Below are 16362 nucleotides of genomic sequence, written 5' to 3'. Positions count from 1 at the left end.
GCTCGTGAATCTTCTTCCATGCAACGTTTTATGTGTTTTGCCGCAGCTTCGAACAACTCATTGCGGTGGGATTTGCCAGGATCTTTTACTCGGGAAGCGACTGATGTGAACCAAGTTTCATGCCATCTATCGTCACCAACCAGAGGTAGCCCTGCCACTAGGTTCGATTCCTCACAGTCTTTGCACAAAATCCAATCCACAATAGCTCTGGGTTCCTCTCTATGTGGTATTCGTGCGTAAACCGCCAACATGTCAAGTCGCTCTCAATCTCACCAGTCGTAATGACCGGCTTCTATATTTTAATCTTCAACAAGTACCTTGCATCCGAGTCCTCGTGTAAGCTAATTGACAATCACTTTTACTCTGTTCTGATTGCCAGATAGATCGTGCTCCTGTGGTGTATTACAACCTCGGCATCGGTGTCCTCGGCATAATGGTCTCACTGTGGACCTACTGGCAAGACGACCGTGTTGCAACTCCCAGTGGCCTTAGTCTGGTTATCAGCCTTACGGTAATGCCCTTTTGTTTACACATTTCTTTACTCATGTTGATCTAGCTAGCTACGTCGGTACTCCTGGGTAAGTGGGACAGAAAAACCAAGTCTATGGTCCGATAAAAAACCTTACCGGTGACCCAGGCTCCGTTTATATCTATGGTGTTCAGCTTCATCGCCAAAGCACTCAATCCAGCCTTGACCATGGTATTCATCCAAAGGGGGTAGATATCCTGGCGGAATTCAAACGTGAAAGCATGATAAACTCATCGTCGACTATACTGTCGCTGATGCTATGTTTCGGGGTATGTTGTTCTGCATCTGTTAGCTTTTTTTTCTTAGTCGAACTAGATGATGATTCCCACTGCGGCGGGGCTTTTGGACAGCACCGTGGCATTACTTCACGGGCATGTTCCTTTCTGTTTCGCGATCACTGTGTTCCTCCCACTCGTAATTCGATTTGCTGGTAAGCGCAATGTACTATAAAGAATCCGTATAACAAGAGGCGACAGTTCTTCTCCCCTCCATACACTCTGCTGCTCTGACCGAGAGTGCATTGCTTACTGAGATCAGGCGTGGCATGGTAATATTTTTGTGGTTTCCTTCTACATATATACCATCTGACGAAACTCTCACAGAATTCCATGATAGTGCATTTCCCGTGTGTCTTTCTGCCTTTGAGGAGTTCTCCACCAACTGTCTCTAGCATCAGCTTCTTGGCTGCAGCCATGTTTGGCAATCCAATTGCTGTTGTTATGCATGCAGCATCCAGCCTTTTCTTGCTATTTGCAAGTCAGTGCTCTTGTTCTTTTATTTTTGGTATCTCAACGCAGCCTCTCAGTATTATTATTTTGGATCCTACACGCTCAACAACACGCTCAACAGGAAGAACGGGTGTTTGGCTTTCCTCCAATCGGTGCGTTGATTGACTTGTATCTTACTCTGTGGACACCTGATTTACCCAGCCCTCTATGCTATGTTTACGGTCACGGCCGCAGCAGGGGCGCCAGGTTGATGTTTGGGTACAGTTGTCCAATTGTTATACAATACTGCTGCTACAATAACTTTAACCTGAGATTATAAGGTAGTGTGAAACACAAGAGAGTCAGAGTGCAAGACAACCCGAAGCCATGAAGTTCTTTGGGAGGCATTGGGGTTTTTTCCGTAAATATAAGTTCACCTAGAAGCATGATTGCCAGGTAGATGGTGGCTGTGAATGAGGAAGTAGATATAATATTACAAAGCTTATAATGATAATACTTAGAGCCAAACATATTAGACTGGCACCCCTGTCGCCGCCGCGAGCGCAAACGTGACATAGAAAACTGTGTTCATCTGATCAACAAATATAGGATAGTGTCAACGAACGCACCCAAGAGAGGGAGCCCCGTCATCCGTTCTTCTCGTTGAGCATGCAGAATCCAAAATGCAAAGACTGGGCGCGCTCAGGTGCGAGATAGAACAAGAGCATATCGACTCACTTGAAAACAGGAAGAAACAGCTGGATACCGGATGCATGTGAACGGAAACCGGATTGCCGAACGTAGCTGCTGCCAAGACGCTGATGCTGGGGCCGAAATCGTAAGTTGGTATAGGACTGGAAGGTGGGAAGACATACGGGAAATGCACTGTCATGGAATCCTGCACAAGTTTCGTCACGGGTACACAAAAAACTGGAGGGAGGGTGTTACCATGCCACGTCTGATCTCGTTGAGCAATGCAGCCTCGGTCAGGACGACTGAGTGTATGGAAGGGAGGAGGACTGTCGTCATTTGTCATGCTGTTATTTGCTTTCCTGTTGCAACTTACCAGCCAGCCGAATTACGAGTGGGATGAACACCGTGCTGGTGAAATGGAAAGGGATATGATCATGCATTAAAGCCATTGTACTGCCCAAAAGGTGTGAAGCGATAGGAATCATCATCTGGCAAATTTGAGAATGACGACAGGAGTTGAGACTTGTGAAGAACATACCCCGAAGGATAGGACCAGCGACAGCGTAGCAGACCATGAATTGACAGTTTTCCCTTCGGGTTTGAATTCCACGATGATATTTGTCGACGGGTCCACCACGAGTCGTTTTGGATGGATACTATGGCTGGGGCTTGGTCCACTCGTTTGCTGATGGAGTTGGACGGCGTAGATGTATAAGGAGCCTGTATAGACAGAAAGTTTGCGGTCGGAGAGTGTTCTGCCACTCACCTAGGAGAACAAATGTAGCCAGCTAGACAGTATTAGTGAAGCTTGAGAACGGAACACCAACAACACACCACAAGGCTAGGGGCCGCAGACGATTGGAAGTAATCGCCTTGCCAATAGGTCCACATTGAGAGCACTAGGCTGAGGGCGCAGACGCCGAGGTTGTGATAAACCACCGGAGATTTATCTACATGACAAATAAGAGCAAAGAAAGCGATTGGTACCAGGTTTACACGAGGACAACGCGAGGTATTTGCCGAAGACCAAGATATAGACGCCAGTCATCAGGACTTGAGAGAGAGATTATCAAATGAGACTTTGGTCGTGTGGTGTGGGTGACGCACGAATGCCACAGTGAAAGGAACCGAGAGCTATTGTAGATCAGGACTTTGTGCAGAAACTAGGAGATTTCGAACCTAGTGGCAGAGCTACATCTGGTTGGCGATAATAGATGGCATGAAACTGGGTGGCATTAGTTGCTTTCCGAATAGGATTATCACAAATCCCACCGCAATCAATTGTTCAAAGCTGCGACAACATCATGATACGCAAAAGGTTGTGCGAGAGAAACATTAACGTACATAGATCCCTGGAGAGATTCAGAGAGCGAGGGGTACTAGTGGTTGAAAGCTTACAGAAGATAGTCCAACAGACGTCAGGCTCCATTCGCTGCTGATATTGGCCATCGACAAATCGAAGATCTGGACGCAGTATTGAGCTTGTAGTTCATGATGAGTGCGACACGCTAACCTTGAGGAGAGGAATAGCCGAGAGGAAACATGCTTTCGATAGACTCAACTCTTGGACACCTTCGGGAAAAAAGGACAGACCAATACACGACCAGAGCGGGCTAAACGGGGTGACCAAGTACTTCCCTCCGTTAATAGACCCACGAGATGATAGTAAAGCGACGAACGGGGAGAGGGATTGAAAGCAACAATATATTGGCCCCTGTAGCTATGAGATGTGGCCGAAACTAGGTTGAATAAACGTACAAGACGACCCTAGTATGATCCTGCAGGATGATCTGAATCCAGGTGGTCCGCTGGGAGATACATCTGTGTCTTTTGGTGTTTGCGCCATGGACTTGAGAAACGAAACGATACACCAGTCACGGTCACATCCTATCCTCGAGCAGCGAATATAATGGTACAATTTATTTAATTCGATTCCTCTGAATGCAATTCTACAACAATTCTACTCCCTGTCATGCGGATCCCTCTCTCACAACTCGGACGAAAAAAAAATACAACACTAAATGGGAATGAGCTGCAGCTTGGAAGTCGACAAAAAAGGGAATACTGCACAACAACACGGCCGCGGCTTGGTTGATATGGCGATGGGGCGAAAGACAAATGATAACCAAGAGAGCGATTGCGAGAAAAAGAATCAAACAAATGTTCACTTTGAAGACCATCATGTGCGACTGGTGTGAGAAAAGTCCTCCCAAGAACGCTGTCCTGCGAGACTAGTGAGCAAGCTCGTGCAAGTCTCATTTCAGGTTGATCTGCACTTACGACGGAAGAACGATCATTGTGCACTGAACTATTTGACTAACCAAACAAAAGTAAAGTGGTGCAGACTGACCTCAATAGTTTTGAAAACTGTGTAGAACATAGCTATCCCTGCTTCCGGGTCTTTGTTCCAGAGCCAGGGAAGGCGTATAAGATGGAGGGCTATTGTCATTGAGAATCCACTGTGGTACCTTCCGAGTTGAACATACCGAGACAGCGAAGTAGTGCTGGAGCCAAGAGCGTGATCGTTTCTAGCTCAGCAATCTTGTTCTTAGCAATGTCCCGAATGGCCCCAACGACATAGCTGGAGACAAGAGTTGTAACCTGTGCAATTCAGCTCACTTCTGCTTTCATCGAGTCAAGATGGAAATACATACTCCTGCTTTCGAACAGGTGATCACAGTGTACGTCAAAACACGGAGGATGTTGCCTAGGTCAAATGGAGACCGAACTACTGCCAGAGCAATTTCTTTAAGCTGTTTTGCTTGAGCAGCCATCCATACTGAAGCAAATGAGTCATCTGAGAGGAGAGAGAGAGAAACAGATGGATGCTCACTCAACGGTACTGCCAGCAAAAACTACAAAGTGAGATGAAAACCTATATAAAAACATAGAGAAAATAGTGCGCACCAGGCCATAGAGTCGGAAGATGATGAAATGTGCAGGTATGATTGCAATGATTAAAAGGGTAACCGTCCCATGAAATAAATGCAGAAATGTCATTCCTGGAGGATAAGCAGTCAGTTGGTGTACCAAATTGAACAACCATAAACCCACCCGAAAAGCCAGCCATTGGATGCATTCTTAGGTGCTCGCAAACGCCACTCGACGACCATAGCAGCAAGGGTGGTAACACCAAGCCTAAGGGGTCTTAGAATATGCACCTAAGCAGGAAATACTGCAGAACTTAGGCTCGCCATTAGACCTCCGATGGCTACAACGATATTAGTTGTATGTCAAGTGAGCTAGTTGAAACTTACTGGCAGAGTTCATCACAGCCACCTCTTTTTGGTGCAGACTTGCGACCTGTTCTCTAATGAGTGACAACGGGAGTCAAAGGGTGAGTGAGATATTGCCTGAGATCCAATCTCACATCTTGAAGCTGATGAATAATGCGTGAACAACCGTTGCGGAGGACTCACAGTGAGAATATGACGGCATGCTGGACGGAATTCCAGGAAGCAGGAGTGTGAAATTTCCGATTTACTTCGTGGATGGTGAAATCAAAACCTGCCTCGCCAACCCATAGGGTGATCAACGTTGCTGTTATCCATGAGGTGTCAGTCTGAAGATCAAAGAAGACGTTACTGATGAAAAGGATGACCGGCGAGGTAGAATTGGCACTTGTAACCACGAGCGTCTGAGGACAGGTACTTGAGTTTCTTGGCTGAAGGAGGGACGAACATACCACAAGCAAGCCCTGGACGATGAGAAACACCCAGATGATGTGGCTTCTTTGAACCGAAATTGTGTCTAAATTGTCTGCGATTGGGCTGAATGAGTGGGAACGCCAAGAGCCAAGAGAAGTTGATGACCTGTCAGCGCCGGCATCAGTGGAGAAGCGGGCCGTGAAGTCGAGCTAGTGCTTGTAGGACCCTCTGGAGGCTCTGGCTGCATGGGAGGCTCCGGCTGTGAAGTCTCGCTCATCGTGATATTTCGACAGCGGAATTGAGATGTGACATGTCACTCCCATGTCACACCTAGTGCCTTGGATGGAAGTATTGGCACCACATCCGTAGGACGGCCCGCACATGATTGCGTCACACATCGATGATTTTGCCGAATAACGAAGTGTGACAGCTGTTGGCAAAATCCTAGGCCACTCCAAATTTTCTACTAGTCTGATGTCACCCACTGGCACACTCTGAGGTGCTCGGAGGGTCGCTTAACTGGAGCAACAGTGGAGCATTGGCACTGCAAATTGCTTCATTTGGGTTGAAGTCTGTCCGACGCTCCAAGAGAGGAAAATTTAATGTGGCCTAGGATTTTGCCAACAGCTGGAAGGTTCGAGGGACGTGCACGAACGGCAAAAGGGACCACAAGTAAATAGACATTAATGTTTACAGTTCAGTGGCCCAATTGAGTTTCTTATGACCTTAGAGCAGCAAATGTACAACAGGAATCCCAAAATCCATAGGGAGACTCTGGGAGAGTGCTGAGACATAACAAAAAGTCAACGAAAAGTAAGTTGTCGAGTAGTTATAATTGGCTAAGATACGATTACTGTTGTCAGTTGGAAAGACTACAGCGACGCCGAGTATAGTACATATGGCACTGGAACGCGATCTAAACGACCGATAAGATTGAGCGCTAGAGAGCACGGACCGTTTACCGAAGGAAGGCCATGTGAGATGGCCGTTAAAGATGATGATGTTCAAGCCACTCATGAGAACTCGTCTTCTTGTGAGGTTGAAACTGAGTGCAGTGGATAGACAATGCACTGAAAGCGTAGAAAATGGAACCGGCAACTATTGTCCATGGGTATCCTGTTTGGATAGATAGCCCCCCCCCATATCCGGAACTTCGTTCATCTGGTGGTGGAACATGGCACTAAGGTGAAATCAATCGCTTGTTGGCTGACATCGAGGACCAGGTCAAACCGCGATTAGCTGCTCGAAACTAAAAGGGGTGTGTAATAAACTCCGTAGGAGAAAGACAGTTTCTTACATGGTTCCCTGGAAAAGGATTTGAGGAGGAGGAGCTGGAGGGCGTGAACTGACGACGTACTGGAGCTGGCGTCAGAGATGTTAATCCCAATCGTTGCTCAATTCAGCCAATGAAAGTTCTAAGATCTGAGCGTTGTATTCATTGCGAACTTCCCAAAGGCACGCGGACGAACGTTGAAGAGAGGGATAGTTGACAAGAAACATGCTTTGAGTCGTTCATTAGCATATCGCAGTGAGACCGATTGCCACATACCGATCCAGAGAGAATGTTGGCTTTGATTGGTGAAGAGGAGCTGCTCTCGGTCTCATTGGTGAATTTGGACAAGTCTTCGTGAAACGACGAACAGCCAAAAGCATTGCAAACAGAAAGAAGTTGGCCCCTGAGGTTATGAGGTGGTGTGAAACGCCAGAGAGTTAACACACACAAGACGAGGTAAGAATCACAGACCGTAGCCAGAAGCCGCGTAGTTCTTTAGGAGGGCATTGAGGGAGCCAGGGTTATGCTGCTTTTTCGTCAGTCGACTGTTGAAGGCGGGTAAATGGTGGCTGTGAAGCTCGACGGATCAACCAACATAGGCAATCAAAATCCATTTCCATTTCCACATCCACCATGTCTAGGTTCATTCCATCGCTAGAAACCTTCGCGAAAGTGAGCTTTGAACTGCCTACCAGTGTCGCGCGCACTAACAATATGCTTTAGGGCACGCTCGCAACTGCCGCTACACTCTCCACCGTCGGTGAGTACGCCAAACCTAAACGTTGGCCCCAAACTCAAACTCGTGCAGGCATATCACTGCTTTACTATGGACAGAACTATCTCATCTACCCGTCCGCATACCCCCCAGGCTCTAGAACGGGTTAGCAACTTCCACCTGGTCAACCCCTTCGATTAAGCAAAGCAGAAGGCTGACTTTCACAGAAGATGTTGCCGTCCCCTCGCAGTTTGGGCTTGCTTACGAGGACTTGGAGCTCAAGACATCGGATGGAGTGACCCTGAGGTGTTATTTGCTGTTACAGAGCCGCCGACTGTCAGAGAAGAACAGTGCTGCGACGGATGTGCCTGGGGAGGATATGTCTGATGACGAGGTGCGTACTTGTCTTTTCCATTTCGGATAAACGAATGACTGGGTACAGTTCATTGCGAGTCGCCCTACAGTGATGATGTTCCACGGAAATGGAGGCAACCATGGCCACCGCATCCCTCTTGCGAAGGTCTTCTACCTCAAGATGCGCTGTAATGTGCTGATGGTCTCATATAGAGGGTAATCATTTCCCTCTACCTGTCGACCTCTACTCATTGTCGTTCCAGGTATGGACTATCTGAGGGCTCGCCATCCGAAAAAGGTGTGTTACGTCCACTGCAAGAGGCATTCGTCAGCTTAACTCGGACAGGAATCGTAATAGACGCCCAAACGTGTTTAGACTATGTGCTTTCAGACCCGTGTCTCTCTCAAACCCCGATTGTACGCGTCTATTCGTCTCGAGTATCTCAATGTTCAGTTGGTATGCAGATTCTCTATGGGCAGTCAATTGGGGGAGCCGTCTCGATTGACTTGGCCAGTCGGAACCCTTCAAAGGTCCGTTCGCTCCCTTCAACTTTTTGTCATTCACACGATACCCAGATCGCTGCTCTTGTTCTTGAAAACACGTTCACCTCCCTACCAAATCTCGTACCCCAAGTTCTCCCTCTCCTCGGCCCCTTCTCGTTCCTATGCCACCAGAAATGGGATTCCGCGTCCAAAGTCCCCCGAATCCCCGCTTCAACTCCAATATTGATGATGAGCGGTCTGCTCGATGAGGTAGTACCGAAAGAACATATGCGCGCTCTTTTCGAGATTGTCGCAAGGAGAGGGGAAATAAAGACACCAGGTGGGGTAGAATTCAAGCACGGATTGGAGCGGGCAAAGTTCATGGAATTCGAGCATGGTTCACATAGTGAGCATTTGCATTTTGCTTCTACTCTATGCTTATTAACACGACAGACGATACTTGTGTTCAACCAGGATATTGGACGGCAGTCGCGGAATTCATAGCGGACTTGAGCGATAAGCCAGTGGTCGAAGAGAGCAGTAAGCTATGATGTGCGTTGACTATTCCTTGCAATTTGGATCGGGCCTTGACATATATTTTCCCAGCCATTCGCGGTCACGTTGTCGTGGGTAGCACAGATGTTTTCTCGTTCATACAGTTGGCTTATTAGTCCTAACAACTTTTGCCACCATTCGCTCCAATGTCAAAATCCTGCCTTGGTTTCCGTTTGGCAAGTGATGTTGTATGTCTTCCCTTGTCACTGGCCGATCTAGGCGCCCCCACCTATCCTCTTCAGTATACCGCTCCAATGTTGCCTGATGCTCGTCAGTCCACCAGTATGGCAAAATACCAGCCATTTCCGCCCGCGCAATCCAGTCCTGGAACTCCATTTCTCGCGCTTTCTCCTCAATCTTTGCGGACTCCAGTCCATGCCACCCGTTGCGCAGCAGGCGGAATGCATCAACAAGGTCGCCGTAGGCCCGTTTGTGGCCGCCCCCGTCGTCGGTGTAGCCCAACACCGGAGCGAAAAACCCGCGCGGCGATCTGGAGAGTGGCTCTGCGAGCCCGCTGACGCTCGTGATGTTGACCCTGTTGACAAGCGACAGAGTGCGAAGCCGGCTTGCGATCGGCGTGTTGGGCAGGCTTAGCGGTTGGGTGGCTGTGCCACCCACCTCATCGGCCAATCGCTGATGTTCAGGCGTGTTTGGAGCGGTCCTGACGCGCTTCAGCTTCGGCTCCGATTGTGTGGCTCTTCCTCGCGCTCGTTTGGCGCCGGTCGTGGTGTCTTCCTGATTCTCTGTGTCGTCGTCGTCATTATCTGAGGTTATAGGGCCCTTCTTGGGCGATTTGGACTTGGAGCATTGGAGGTGGTGGGCCGGCCAGTCCTCGATGACTGTGAGTTGCGAAATAGATTTGAGACAAACTGTCGGAATATACCTTGCTTCGGCATTCGGTGCTGCAGTACGATTGTCGCGTGCAGTCATCGCACTTGAATTGCCGCGAAGCTGATTGAGTTCAACTAGAAGCTCGCAGTGATCAAGTCCAAATATCCACACCTTTTTTGCCGCAGGGACAGCGCGCCATGTTTAGCCGTATGGAGGAGGTGTGTAGGTGGCAAGGGGAGAACCCGTTTGCGAGGCGAAAGAGAAAGAGAGGCACTTGAGTGTTCGACTTTTATAATGGAGTATGCCTTTTGACACCAACAAAGGCGACAAGGGATTTGCCACAAACGGAAAGGTCGAAGCTCCAAAGCATAAAGGGCCGGCACGCGTACGAGTGGCACTGCGCGTCAAAGAACATCGAGACCAACTGAAATGCAGTCGTGAAATAGCATATCCTGCACTACTGCTACGGAGCGGCTGAGTCAACATGGACTTGACAAAATAAAATACGAATACATATTGAAACGGCGGACAAGTACAACGAGAAGAAACCACCAGTCGATCAGGACCCATACTGTTTGGAGACCATTGACTGGGTGCTTTCCGTGCCCTTCGGGATGGCGGGTGTCGCTGCAGGATGGCGCCAAAACATCCACACGCGAAGAAGGTCGGCCTGCGTCCCGAATATAAGGCAGCCACCGACGGGAAGGGTCGACATGATCACGTCGAAGCTGGAGCCTGGGATTGAGTACAGGACATAGGCGACACCAATTCTGATATCAGGTGATTAGAAAACGTGATCCGAAGGAGGGAAAGAGGCCAACCCAAGACTCAAAGCACCAAGAAGACTGAACAGGATAACCCGCACGGCCATGCGGACTAATTGTCTGTCCTTCAGAAGATTGCGGTTTTTGATCAGCCGGGTAGCAATGTAGCCTGCAGGTCGGATCAGGATCGTCTCTGGTTACGCGTCTGTGGAACACACCCTCGATGAGGAGAAGGGAGAAAGTCGACACAACAGAAATGGCGCTGCTGACTTTCGACCTGAGGCTTCTTGTTGGCGGGGGGAATCAGACATTGGCAAGAGAGCAGACGTACGGAATATTGGACTCGAAATCACAATATGTTCCATTCGGGCCTGGAGGCTTATATAAGTAGAGCTTGGCTACCAGATGTATGACCGACCTATGCGGACTTCAGTGGGGTTTTGTGCACCAAACTGTTGTCTCTTTCAGACTTGGACCAAGAGAATTCGGCGGACTTACCACCCACAACGGCAGGACAAAGCCCAGCCAAATTGCAAACGGCAGAACGACCAGCTGCATATGGGTGAGCTTGTGGCCGGGGCAAACAGATTGAACGTAGCAACGGACCGATATCGTGAGGTAACGTCGACGCTGGCTGGGCTTCTGGATCGCTGTCGCGCGCACTCCAAGGAACATCTTGGCGGGCTCGTCAGTTGCTATAACAGGCAAATTTCTGATCGCCATACATCAACAGCGAATGCAAGCGTTGCGCAACTCGTCCTAAGTAAGAAGAATGTGTCAGTTATCATGGAGACGGACCCCTTCCGCAGACTTACACAACGGGTGCTCCATAGATTGCTCCCGCCTGGACTAGACACGGTCCAAAATTTGGGGTGTACTGTTGTCCAATGATGAAGACGAAAGTGTACGAGAGACAGGAGAGGATCCAGGTGGCGATAAAGTTGTACCAGGTCGCATTTCTTTTGACGCGTTTCGATATGATGGCAGTAAGCAGGATGGCGACTAGTCCGCAAGCACCAATGAGCTGCAGTGTGAGGAAAACATTGACGAGGGGGACGATGATATTGGTGCCTGAGTGCGCTGATTTCGTGACTCGCGTTAGAACACAAAAGCGGGATGTTGGATAACGCACGCAGAACCATCGGAGCGAACGAAAAGGAAAGAAAATGAAGAGAGCTGCGGCCGGCGCTTGAAGAAAATTCGCTGCCAGTGCGAGCTTGTACTTGTAAGTAGATGGAGGGAAGAAGCAAAGCTTGTTAGCTTGTCAACGAGTCGGCGCGGCGCTTGATCGAATGATATCATCTGCCGGAGATGTGTATTCGGTCTCTATCTTGGGTGGCAGTGAAAAGGGTCAATGATTGAGTGCGTCCACAATGGATTTGACGCGTCGAGTCGTTGGCCAAAGGGCTGGAGTAGGTTGGAGCTAGGCAGTAGTTGCTTCATCCTACCAGAAAAGCAGCCGCGGGCAACAACGGGGTCGGACTCCACCAACAAAGGTCCAAGCTTGGCTTGAAAGTTTGCATCACCTCTCATGAAGACGTCGGGTTTCATCAAGTATTCATTGAGGATAGGGCTTCGATGATGGTCGACGTGAGCAGACAACTGGAAATGTTGTTTGTCGTAATGTCATGGAAGACGACGGGGTAGAAACAAATCCGCGTCTCTACCGCGGTCAGACCATCCTTTGTACGTCCGAACGTCGTGTAAGAACAAACAGCCAGCTCAGAAAGCTGTGGTGTGACGTGACTCGGCACGTTACGCGCCTTCCACTGACTCTCATCCACTCAAGTCAAACGAACCGCTACGATGGCAGACATGGACGTTGATACTCCAGAGGTGAAGAAGGACGGCAAGCAGAAAGAGGGCAAAGTTCGCTTTGAGGTCAAGAAGGTGTGTGTACCCTTTGTGCTCGCTGAGGAGAACGAATTCTGACGTGATGCCTAGTGGAACGCGGTCTCTCTATGGGCTTGGGGTGATTAATTCGACGCGAGTATTCAGTGGTACTGATGTCGGCCAGATATCGTCGTCGACAACTGTGCCATCTGTAGAAACCACATCATGGATCTCTGTGAGATCTTCGCTACAGTCCAGCCTAACCTAACTCTTATCGTCTCAGGCATCGATTGCCAGGCAAACCAAGTGTCCGCGACTTCGGAGGAATGCAATGCCGCTTGGGGAATCTGTAATGTCGGCATATTTCCCTCTTTGTCGTCCTCCATCTCAGTTGCATTTAGCACGCCTTCCATTTCCATTGCATTTCCCGCTGGCTCAAGACTAGGAATGTTTGTCCGCTTGACAATCGCGAGTGGGAGTTGCAAAAGTGAGTTTATCGTCCCGATTGGTTTGACTTGAACTCAACTCGAAATTAGGTACGGTCGGTAAACACTCCGCAGTCTTGTATTTTAGATCTCTCAGCTTGTACTGGTATCGAATCCATAACTTCGACATCGTTGGCGCTCGGTACTGGAAACTATTGCTTGGAAATTTGGGTTTGGACTTCAACCCGTTTGACTCAGTAAAGTTGCATTAATACTCATAAACATCTTTCAACCGCCAAGACCTCATCCGGAAAGCCTGTCAACGCGCTCTATAGCTTCCCCATATCGTCAAGTGGAAAACCAGCACCAATACCAATCCGCCGCTCATCGATGCGCTCATCTCCCAAGCGCTGCAGAACGAATGCAAAGTCGATCAGGATAATCTCGTGCTCTCCGGGCCCGCCGGGAAGTATAAATGAGTCGGGATGGGGGTCCGTTTGGTGAACACCAGCTTACGTCTGCGCTCTCAGCAGTTGAGTGATCTGATTTGTCAAGTTCAGTGGACATGGCTCAACCAGAGAAAAGTTACATACAAATCGCGTCTGAGTGTCTAGTGGCTGGTGTCCACTTGGCCTATCGTGGGCCCCTCCATCAACTCTGCAAGAACAGCATTAGCGGAGAAGGCGCTTTGGGACAAACAGTCTTTGAGCATGGTTCAAAAGGCTCTAAAGTCGCAATAATCGCTCTGCGTCTTCTGATCCGACCGACCCCAGGCCGTGAAGATGTTTGTTCAGTCGCGAGCTCGGTGAATTGGTAAAACAAATGCGACCGTGTCTGGTGAATGCGATCGTGTCTGGTGAATGCGACCGTGTTTGGTGAAGGCCGAGTTCAGCGCGACAAGTCAATAAAGAAACCACAAATGACATCCAAAGTCAATATGGAGCGTGAAAGAGTCACAGAGACTCTTCACTTTTGTGCTGAGGTAGTCGTTAAAGTTGAGTGCAATACTTCGTCACAAATTCACTCTGTTTAGCTGCATGATAGCATAGCAGATATTCCTCACAAGTCAGTCTGGTACTTAGCGAAGGAGGGTTAGATCGAACCATTGTTGCGTGCCACGAAAAAATTAGATTGGAAGTAGGAAGGGAAAACTACCACAACGATGTCGGTAGGAAAGGTTCAGGGCAGGAAGAATCCCCGCGTCCCCATGACTTGAGGGCTGCTCTCCAATTATATCGCAACTCCAAGACTGAGATGTGTGTAGACGGTGTGAATTCGACGTTGTAATTTTTGGGGGTGATGGATTGTGTTGCTTCTTTCTTCTTCCCGCCATGGCGGCGCTTGCCGATTACCAGTCCACACTAATGCAGCACGCGATGGAGATCGGCGCCCTCAAATTCGGCTCCTTCACCCTCAAATCTGGTCGGTGAGCCCAGGCGATCTTTGTGCCACCTTGTCGCTTGAACGAGGTCAAGAATTTCGCCCTACTTCTTCAACGCCAGCTTGCTCAGCTCTGGGCCCATCCTTGCTGTTCTTTCGTCCGCTTACGCGGGCACGATCGTCGACGCGCTAAACTCGGCCGAGTCTCCGCTTCCTACCTTCGATATCTTATTTGGGCCAGCCTATAAAGGCATTCCCTTCGCTGCTACCACTGCGCTCGTGCTCCACACCCAACACAACCTTGGGGTCGGTCTTGCATATGACCGTAAAGAGGCCAAGGACCACGGTGAAGGCGGGATGATGGTCGGCGTCCCCGTTGCGGGTAAAAAGGTGGTTATCCTCGACGACGTGATGACCTCTGGAAAAGCTTGTCGCGGGGCCATCGACATAGTCGTCAAACACGGAGGCGAGGTGATTGGCGTAGTTCAATGTCTTGACCGCGAAGAAGTCGGTCAGGATGGCGTTAGCAGCACTGTCGCCGAAATCGAGGGCTTGGTGGGCAAGGGTCGCGTCAAATCGATACTCAAGATGCGCGATCTTATTGCGTGGCTGGAGACAAGTGGGATGACAGAAGAGTTGGAAGCAATGAAGAGTTATTGGGACCAGTATGGTTTGAAATGACAATTTTATCAACAAAGGCTACAAGAAGGACAGATGCTACAAGGTCAGAGAGTTCGCCCACAAGTTGTCTATAGTTCAACCGACATCGAGTGTTGTGATTAGAAGGGGAAACTATATGTCTACACATAAAAGTAAGCCAATGTTCGACCAACCGTCTGGATGTGCTTACCTGGTTTGGACTTTTTCTTCGATAGAGAGCGACGGCCACTGATCCACTCTCCAGAAACCTTGACCAACGTCCCCGTTCCAATAAGCAGCAGCGCAGCAATGGTCAGTGGCTAGTGGCGCCGCAAGTAGAAGACGCATTGCCCGTATGATGTCCTTCAAGATTACCAACTTGTCCACTTCTGGTGCTTTCTCAAACTCGTCAGCGCGCCGTGTCCAATAGTCCTTGACTTTCGGATCAGGGTGGACAGCTGCGAGATCGTGCATAGCTGCAAGAATGGCTGCCTCGTCGCTTCGCCGCCGCTTCTTGTTGTACTTCTCGATTCTCTTCTCCAAAACATCGAGCTTGGCCTGCCATTCTGCTTCAGAGGGTGCAGAAGAAGACTCCGCTGGCACCACCACGACTGGTGGGGTTTTATCCCTGGAGACTTTGTCGTCAGATACCCTTGGCGGCGGGGATTCAGATTCGTATTTTGGCGGGCCGGACGGAGCTTTCTCTTCAACAATGGCCATGGGAGTTGTGTTGTGGGTAGTATCGGCGTCAGGTTTTAAGTATACTGCGCCAAACTGCGCCGCAGGGCTGTCGTTTATTTATGGCTCAACGTTGTGTTGGAATGCCCTTCATACGGAGCTTTGCGCCACAGTCTGGTCAAACAGTCGACAGCCTTGCCTACCAGCCTTCTGACCACCCGGGCATCGATCCCAACGAGGCAATAGCGCCCCCACCAAAGACATCGGGAAGCTCTAGCGATCCTGTGCTAATGCATGACGGAGAAGGTCTTTGAACAGATTTGCGACTAAAGAGCGCATCTGGGAATGATTGAACGTGATCACTAGCATGTGTTGTAGTTTCTCCGAGTCGAGGCTGTCGTGAACCTCGTTTACGAGACGCCTCGCAACATCAGCACATAGAATCTCCACTCGACAATGCCGCCGGTCGAGTTCGAACTTGCCCTCCGCATTGTAAATCCGTTGCGGAGCGATCATGAATAAGGGATGGCTGGGCTGAATACTTCCGTCGAACAACTCGGAAGGAAAAAAATCTCCGTTCAGAAAGCTGGCAATGGCAGCGTCGAGCGGGGGCGGAGTGGGTTCTCGGTCTTGGAATAGCTGTCCTGCGATAGGCCCTACGAACTCGTATCTTGCTGCGACAGCGGCGGGGTCCATTTTGCGAAGATGACTTGGATTGTTACTTGCAGTTTTATCAGCAAAAGGGATGACCCACGTTGCGGCAACAATTTCCAAAGTACTCCACGGTCTCATGAACCAGAGTTCAGCTCTAAATTGGTTTTGCATGAAGGTCTGGCGGTATTGTCGGGGCGACGAG

At 49.4% G+C, this 16362-nt stretch overlaps 6 protein-coding genes across 6 annotated transcripts; 3 read left to right on the top strand and 3 right to left on the bottom strand.

Moving 5' to 3' along the window:
• Positions 1 to 1768: 1768 nt before the first annotated feature.
• Positions 1769 to 3775, bottom strand: MIND_00683500 (uncharacterized protein; the record flags this gene model as incomplete). Its single annotated transcript, XM_037363546.1, has 19 exons — positions 1769 to 1818; positions 1866 to 1928; positions 1975 to 2060; positions 2112 to 2134; positions 2185 to 2255; positions 2303 to 2417; positions 2468 to 2649; positions 2696 to 2717; positions 2764 to 2879; positions 2926 to 2982; positions 3037 to 3063; positions 3109 to 3154; positions 3202 to 3220; positions 3274 to 3281; positions 3328 to 3393; positions 3443 to 3474; positions 3523 to 3562; positions 3609 to 3643; positions 3688 to 3775. 19 exons carry the CDS (start codon positions 3773 to 3775, stop codon positions 1769 to 1771), a joined length of 1146 nt encoding a protein of 381 aa, XP_037219190.1.
• A 124-nt stretch (positions 3776 to 3899) lies between these two features.
• Positions 3900 to 5853, bottom strand: MIND_00683400 (uncharacterized protein; the record flags this gene model as incomplete). Its single annotated transcript, XM_037363545.1, has 16 exons — positions 3900 to 3946; positions 3995 to 4152; positions 4210 to 4232; positions 4280 to 4368; positions 4416 to 4530; positions 4584 to 4708; positions 4763 to 4784; positions 4837 to 4931; positions 4984 to 5067; positions 5114 to 5140; positions 5187 to 5232; positions 5283 to 5301; positions 5349 to 5469; positions 5515 to 5566; positions 5615 to 5688; positions 5742 to 5853. The coding sequence occupies 16 exons, from the start codon at positions 5851 to 5853 to the stop codon at positions 3900 to 3902; spliced, it is 1209 nt and encodes a 402-aa protein (XP_037219189.1).
• Positions 5854 to 7476: 1623 nt separating this feature from the next.
• MIND_00683300 (Protein bem46) lies at positions 7477 to 8952 on the top strand (the record flags this gene model as incomplete). Its single annotated transcript, XM_037363544.1, has 10 exons — positions 7477 to 7521; positions 7573 to 7609; positions 7658 to 7729; positions 7792 to 7958; positions 8007 to 8134; positions 8182 to 8216; positions 8265 to 8335; positions 8384 to 8449; positions 8495 to 8807; positions 8855 to 8952. Exons 1-10 carry the CDS (start codon positions 7483 to 7485, stop codon positions 8950 to 8952), a joined length of 1026 nt encoding a protein of 341 aa, XP_037219188.1. The 5' UTR covers positions 7477 to 7482.
• Positions 8953 to 10346: 1394 nt separating this feature from the next.
• Positions 10347 to 11693, bottom strand: MIND_00683200 (uncharacterized protein; the record flags this gene model as incomplete). Its single annotated transcript, XM_037363543.1, has 10 exons — positions 10347 to 10557; positions 10609 to 10720; positions 10770 to 10828; positions 10883 to 10922; positions 10970 to 11003; positions 11050 to 11103; positions 11158 to 11226; positions 11277 to 11310; positions 11367 to 11631; positions 11684 to 11693. The coding sequence occupies 10 exons, from the start codon at positions 11691 to 11693 to the stop codon at positions 10347 to 10349; spliced, it is 888 nt and encodes a 295-aa protein (XP_037219187.1).
• Positions 11694 to 12357: 664 nt separating this feature from the next.
• On the top strand, positions 12358 to 12933 carry MIND_00683100 (RING-box protein 1; the record flags this gene model as incomplete). Its single annotated transcript, XM_037363542.1, has 6 exons — positions 12358 to 12441; positions 12496 to 12523; positions 12569 to 12619; positions 12668 to 12738; positions 12786 to 12871; positions 12921 to 12933. The coding sequence occupies 6 exons, from the start codon at positions 12358 to 12360 to the stop codon at positions 12931 to 12933; spliced, it is 333 nt and encodes a 110-aa protein (XP_037219186.1).
• Positions 12934 to 14140: 1207 nt separating this feature from the next.
• MIND_00683000 (Pribosyltran domain-containing protein) lies at positions 14141 to 14870 on the top strand (the record flags this gene model as incomplete). Its single annotated transcript, XM_037363541.1, has 2 exons — positions 14141 to 14235; positions 14285 to 14870. The coding sequence occupies 2 exons, from the start codon at positions 14141 to 14143 to the stop codon at positions 14868 to 14870; spliced, it is 681 nt and encodes a 226-aa protein (XP_037219185.1).
• Between the last annotated feature and the right edge of the window lie 1492 nt (positions 14871 to 16362).

This window comes from Mycena indigotica, assembly GCF_014461135.1.
Source record: "Mycena indigotica strain 171206Taipei chromosome Unknown Mind.scaff0006, whole genome shotgun sequence".
Lineage (NCBI taxonomy): Eukaryota > Fungi > Basidiomycota > Agaricomycetes > Agaricales > Mycenaceae > Mycena > Mycena indigotica.
Note: the sequence above shows the minus strand (reverse complement) of the source record. Positions and strands in the feature narration are given on the sequence as shown.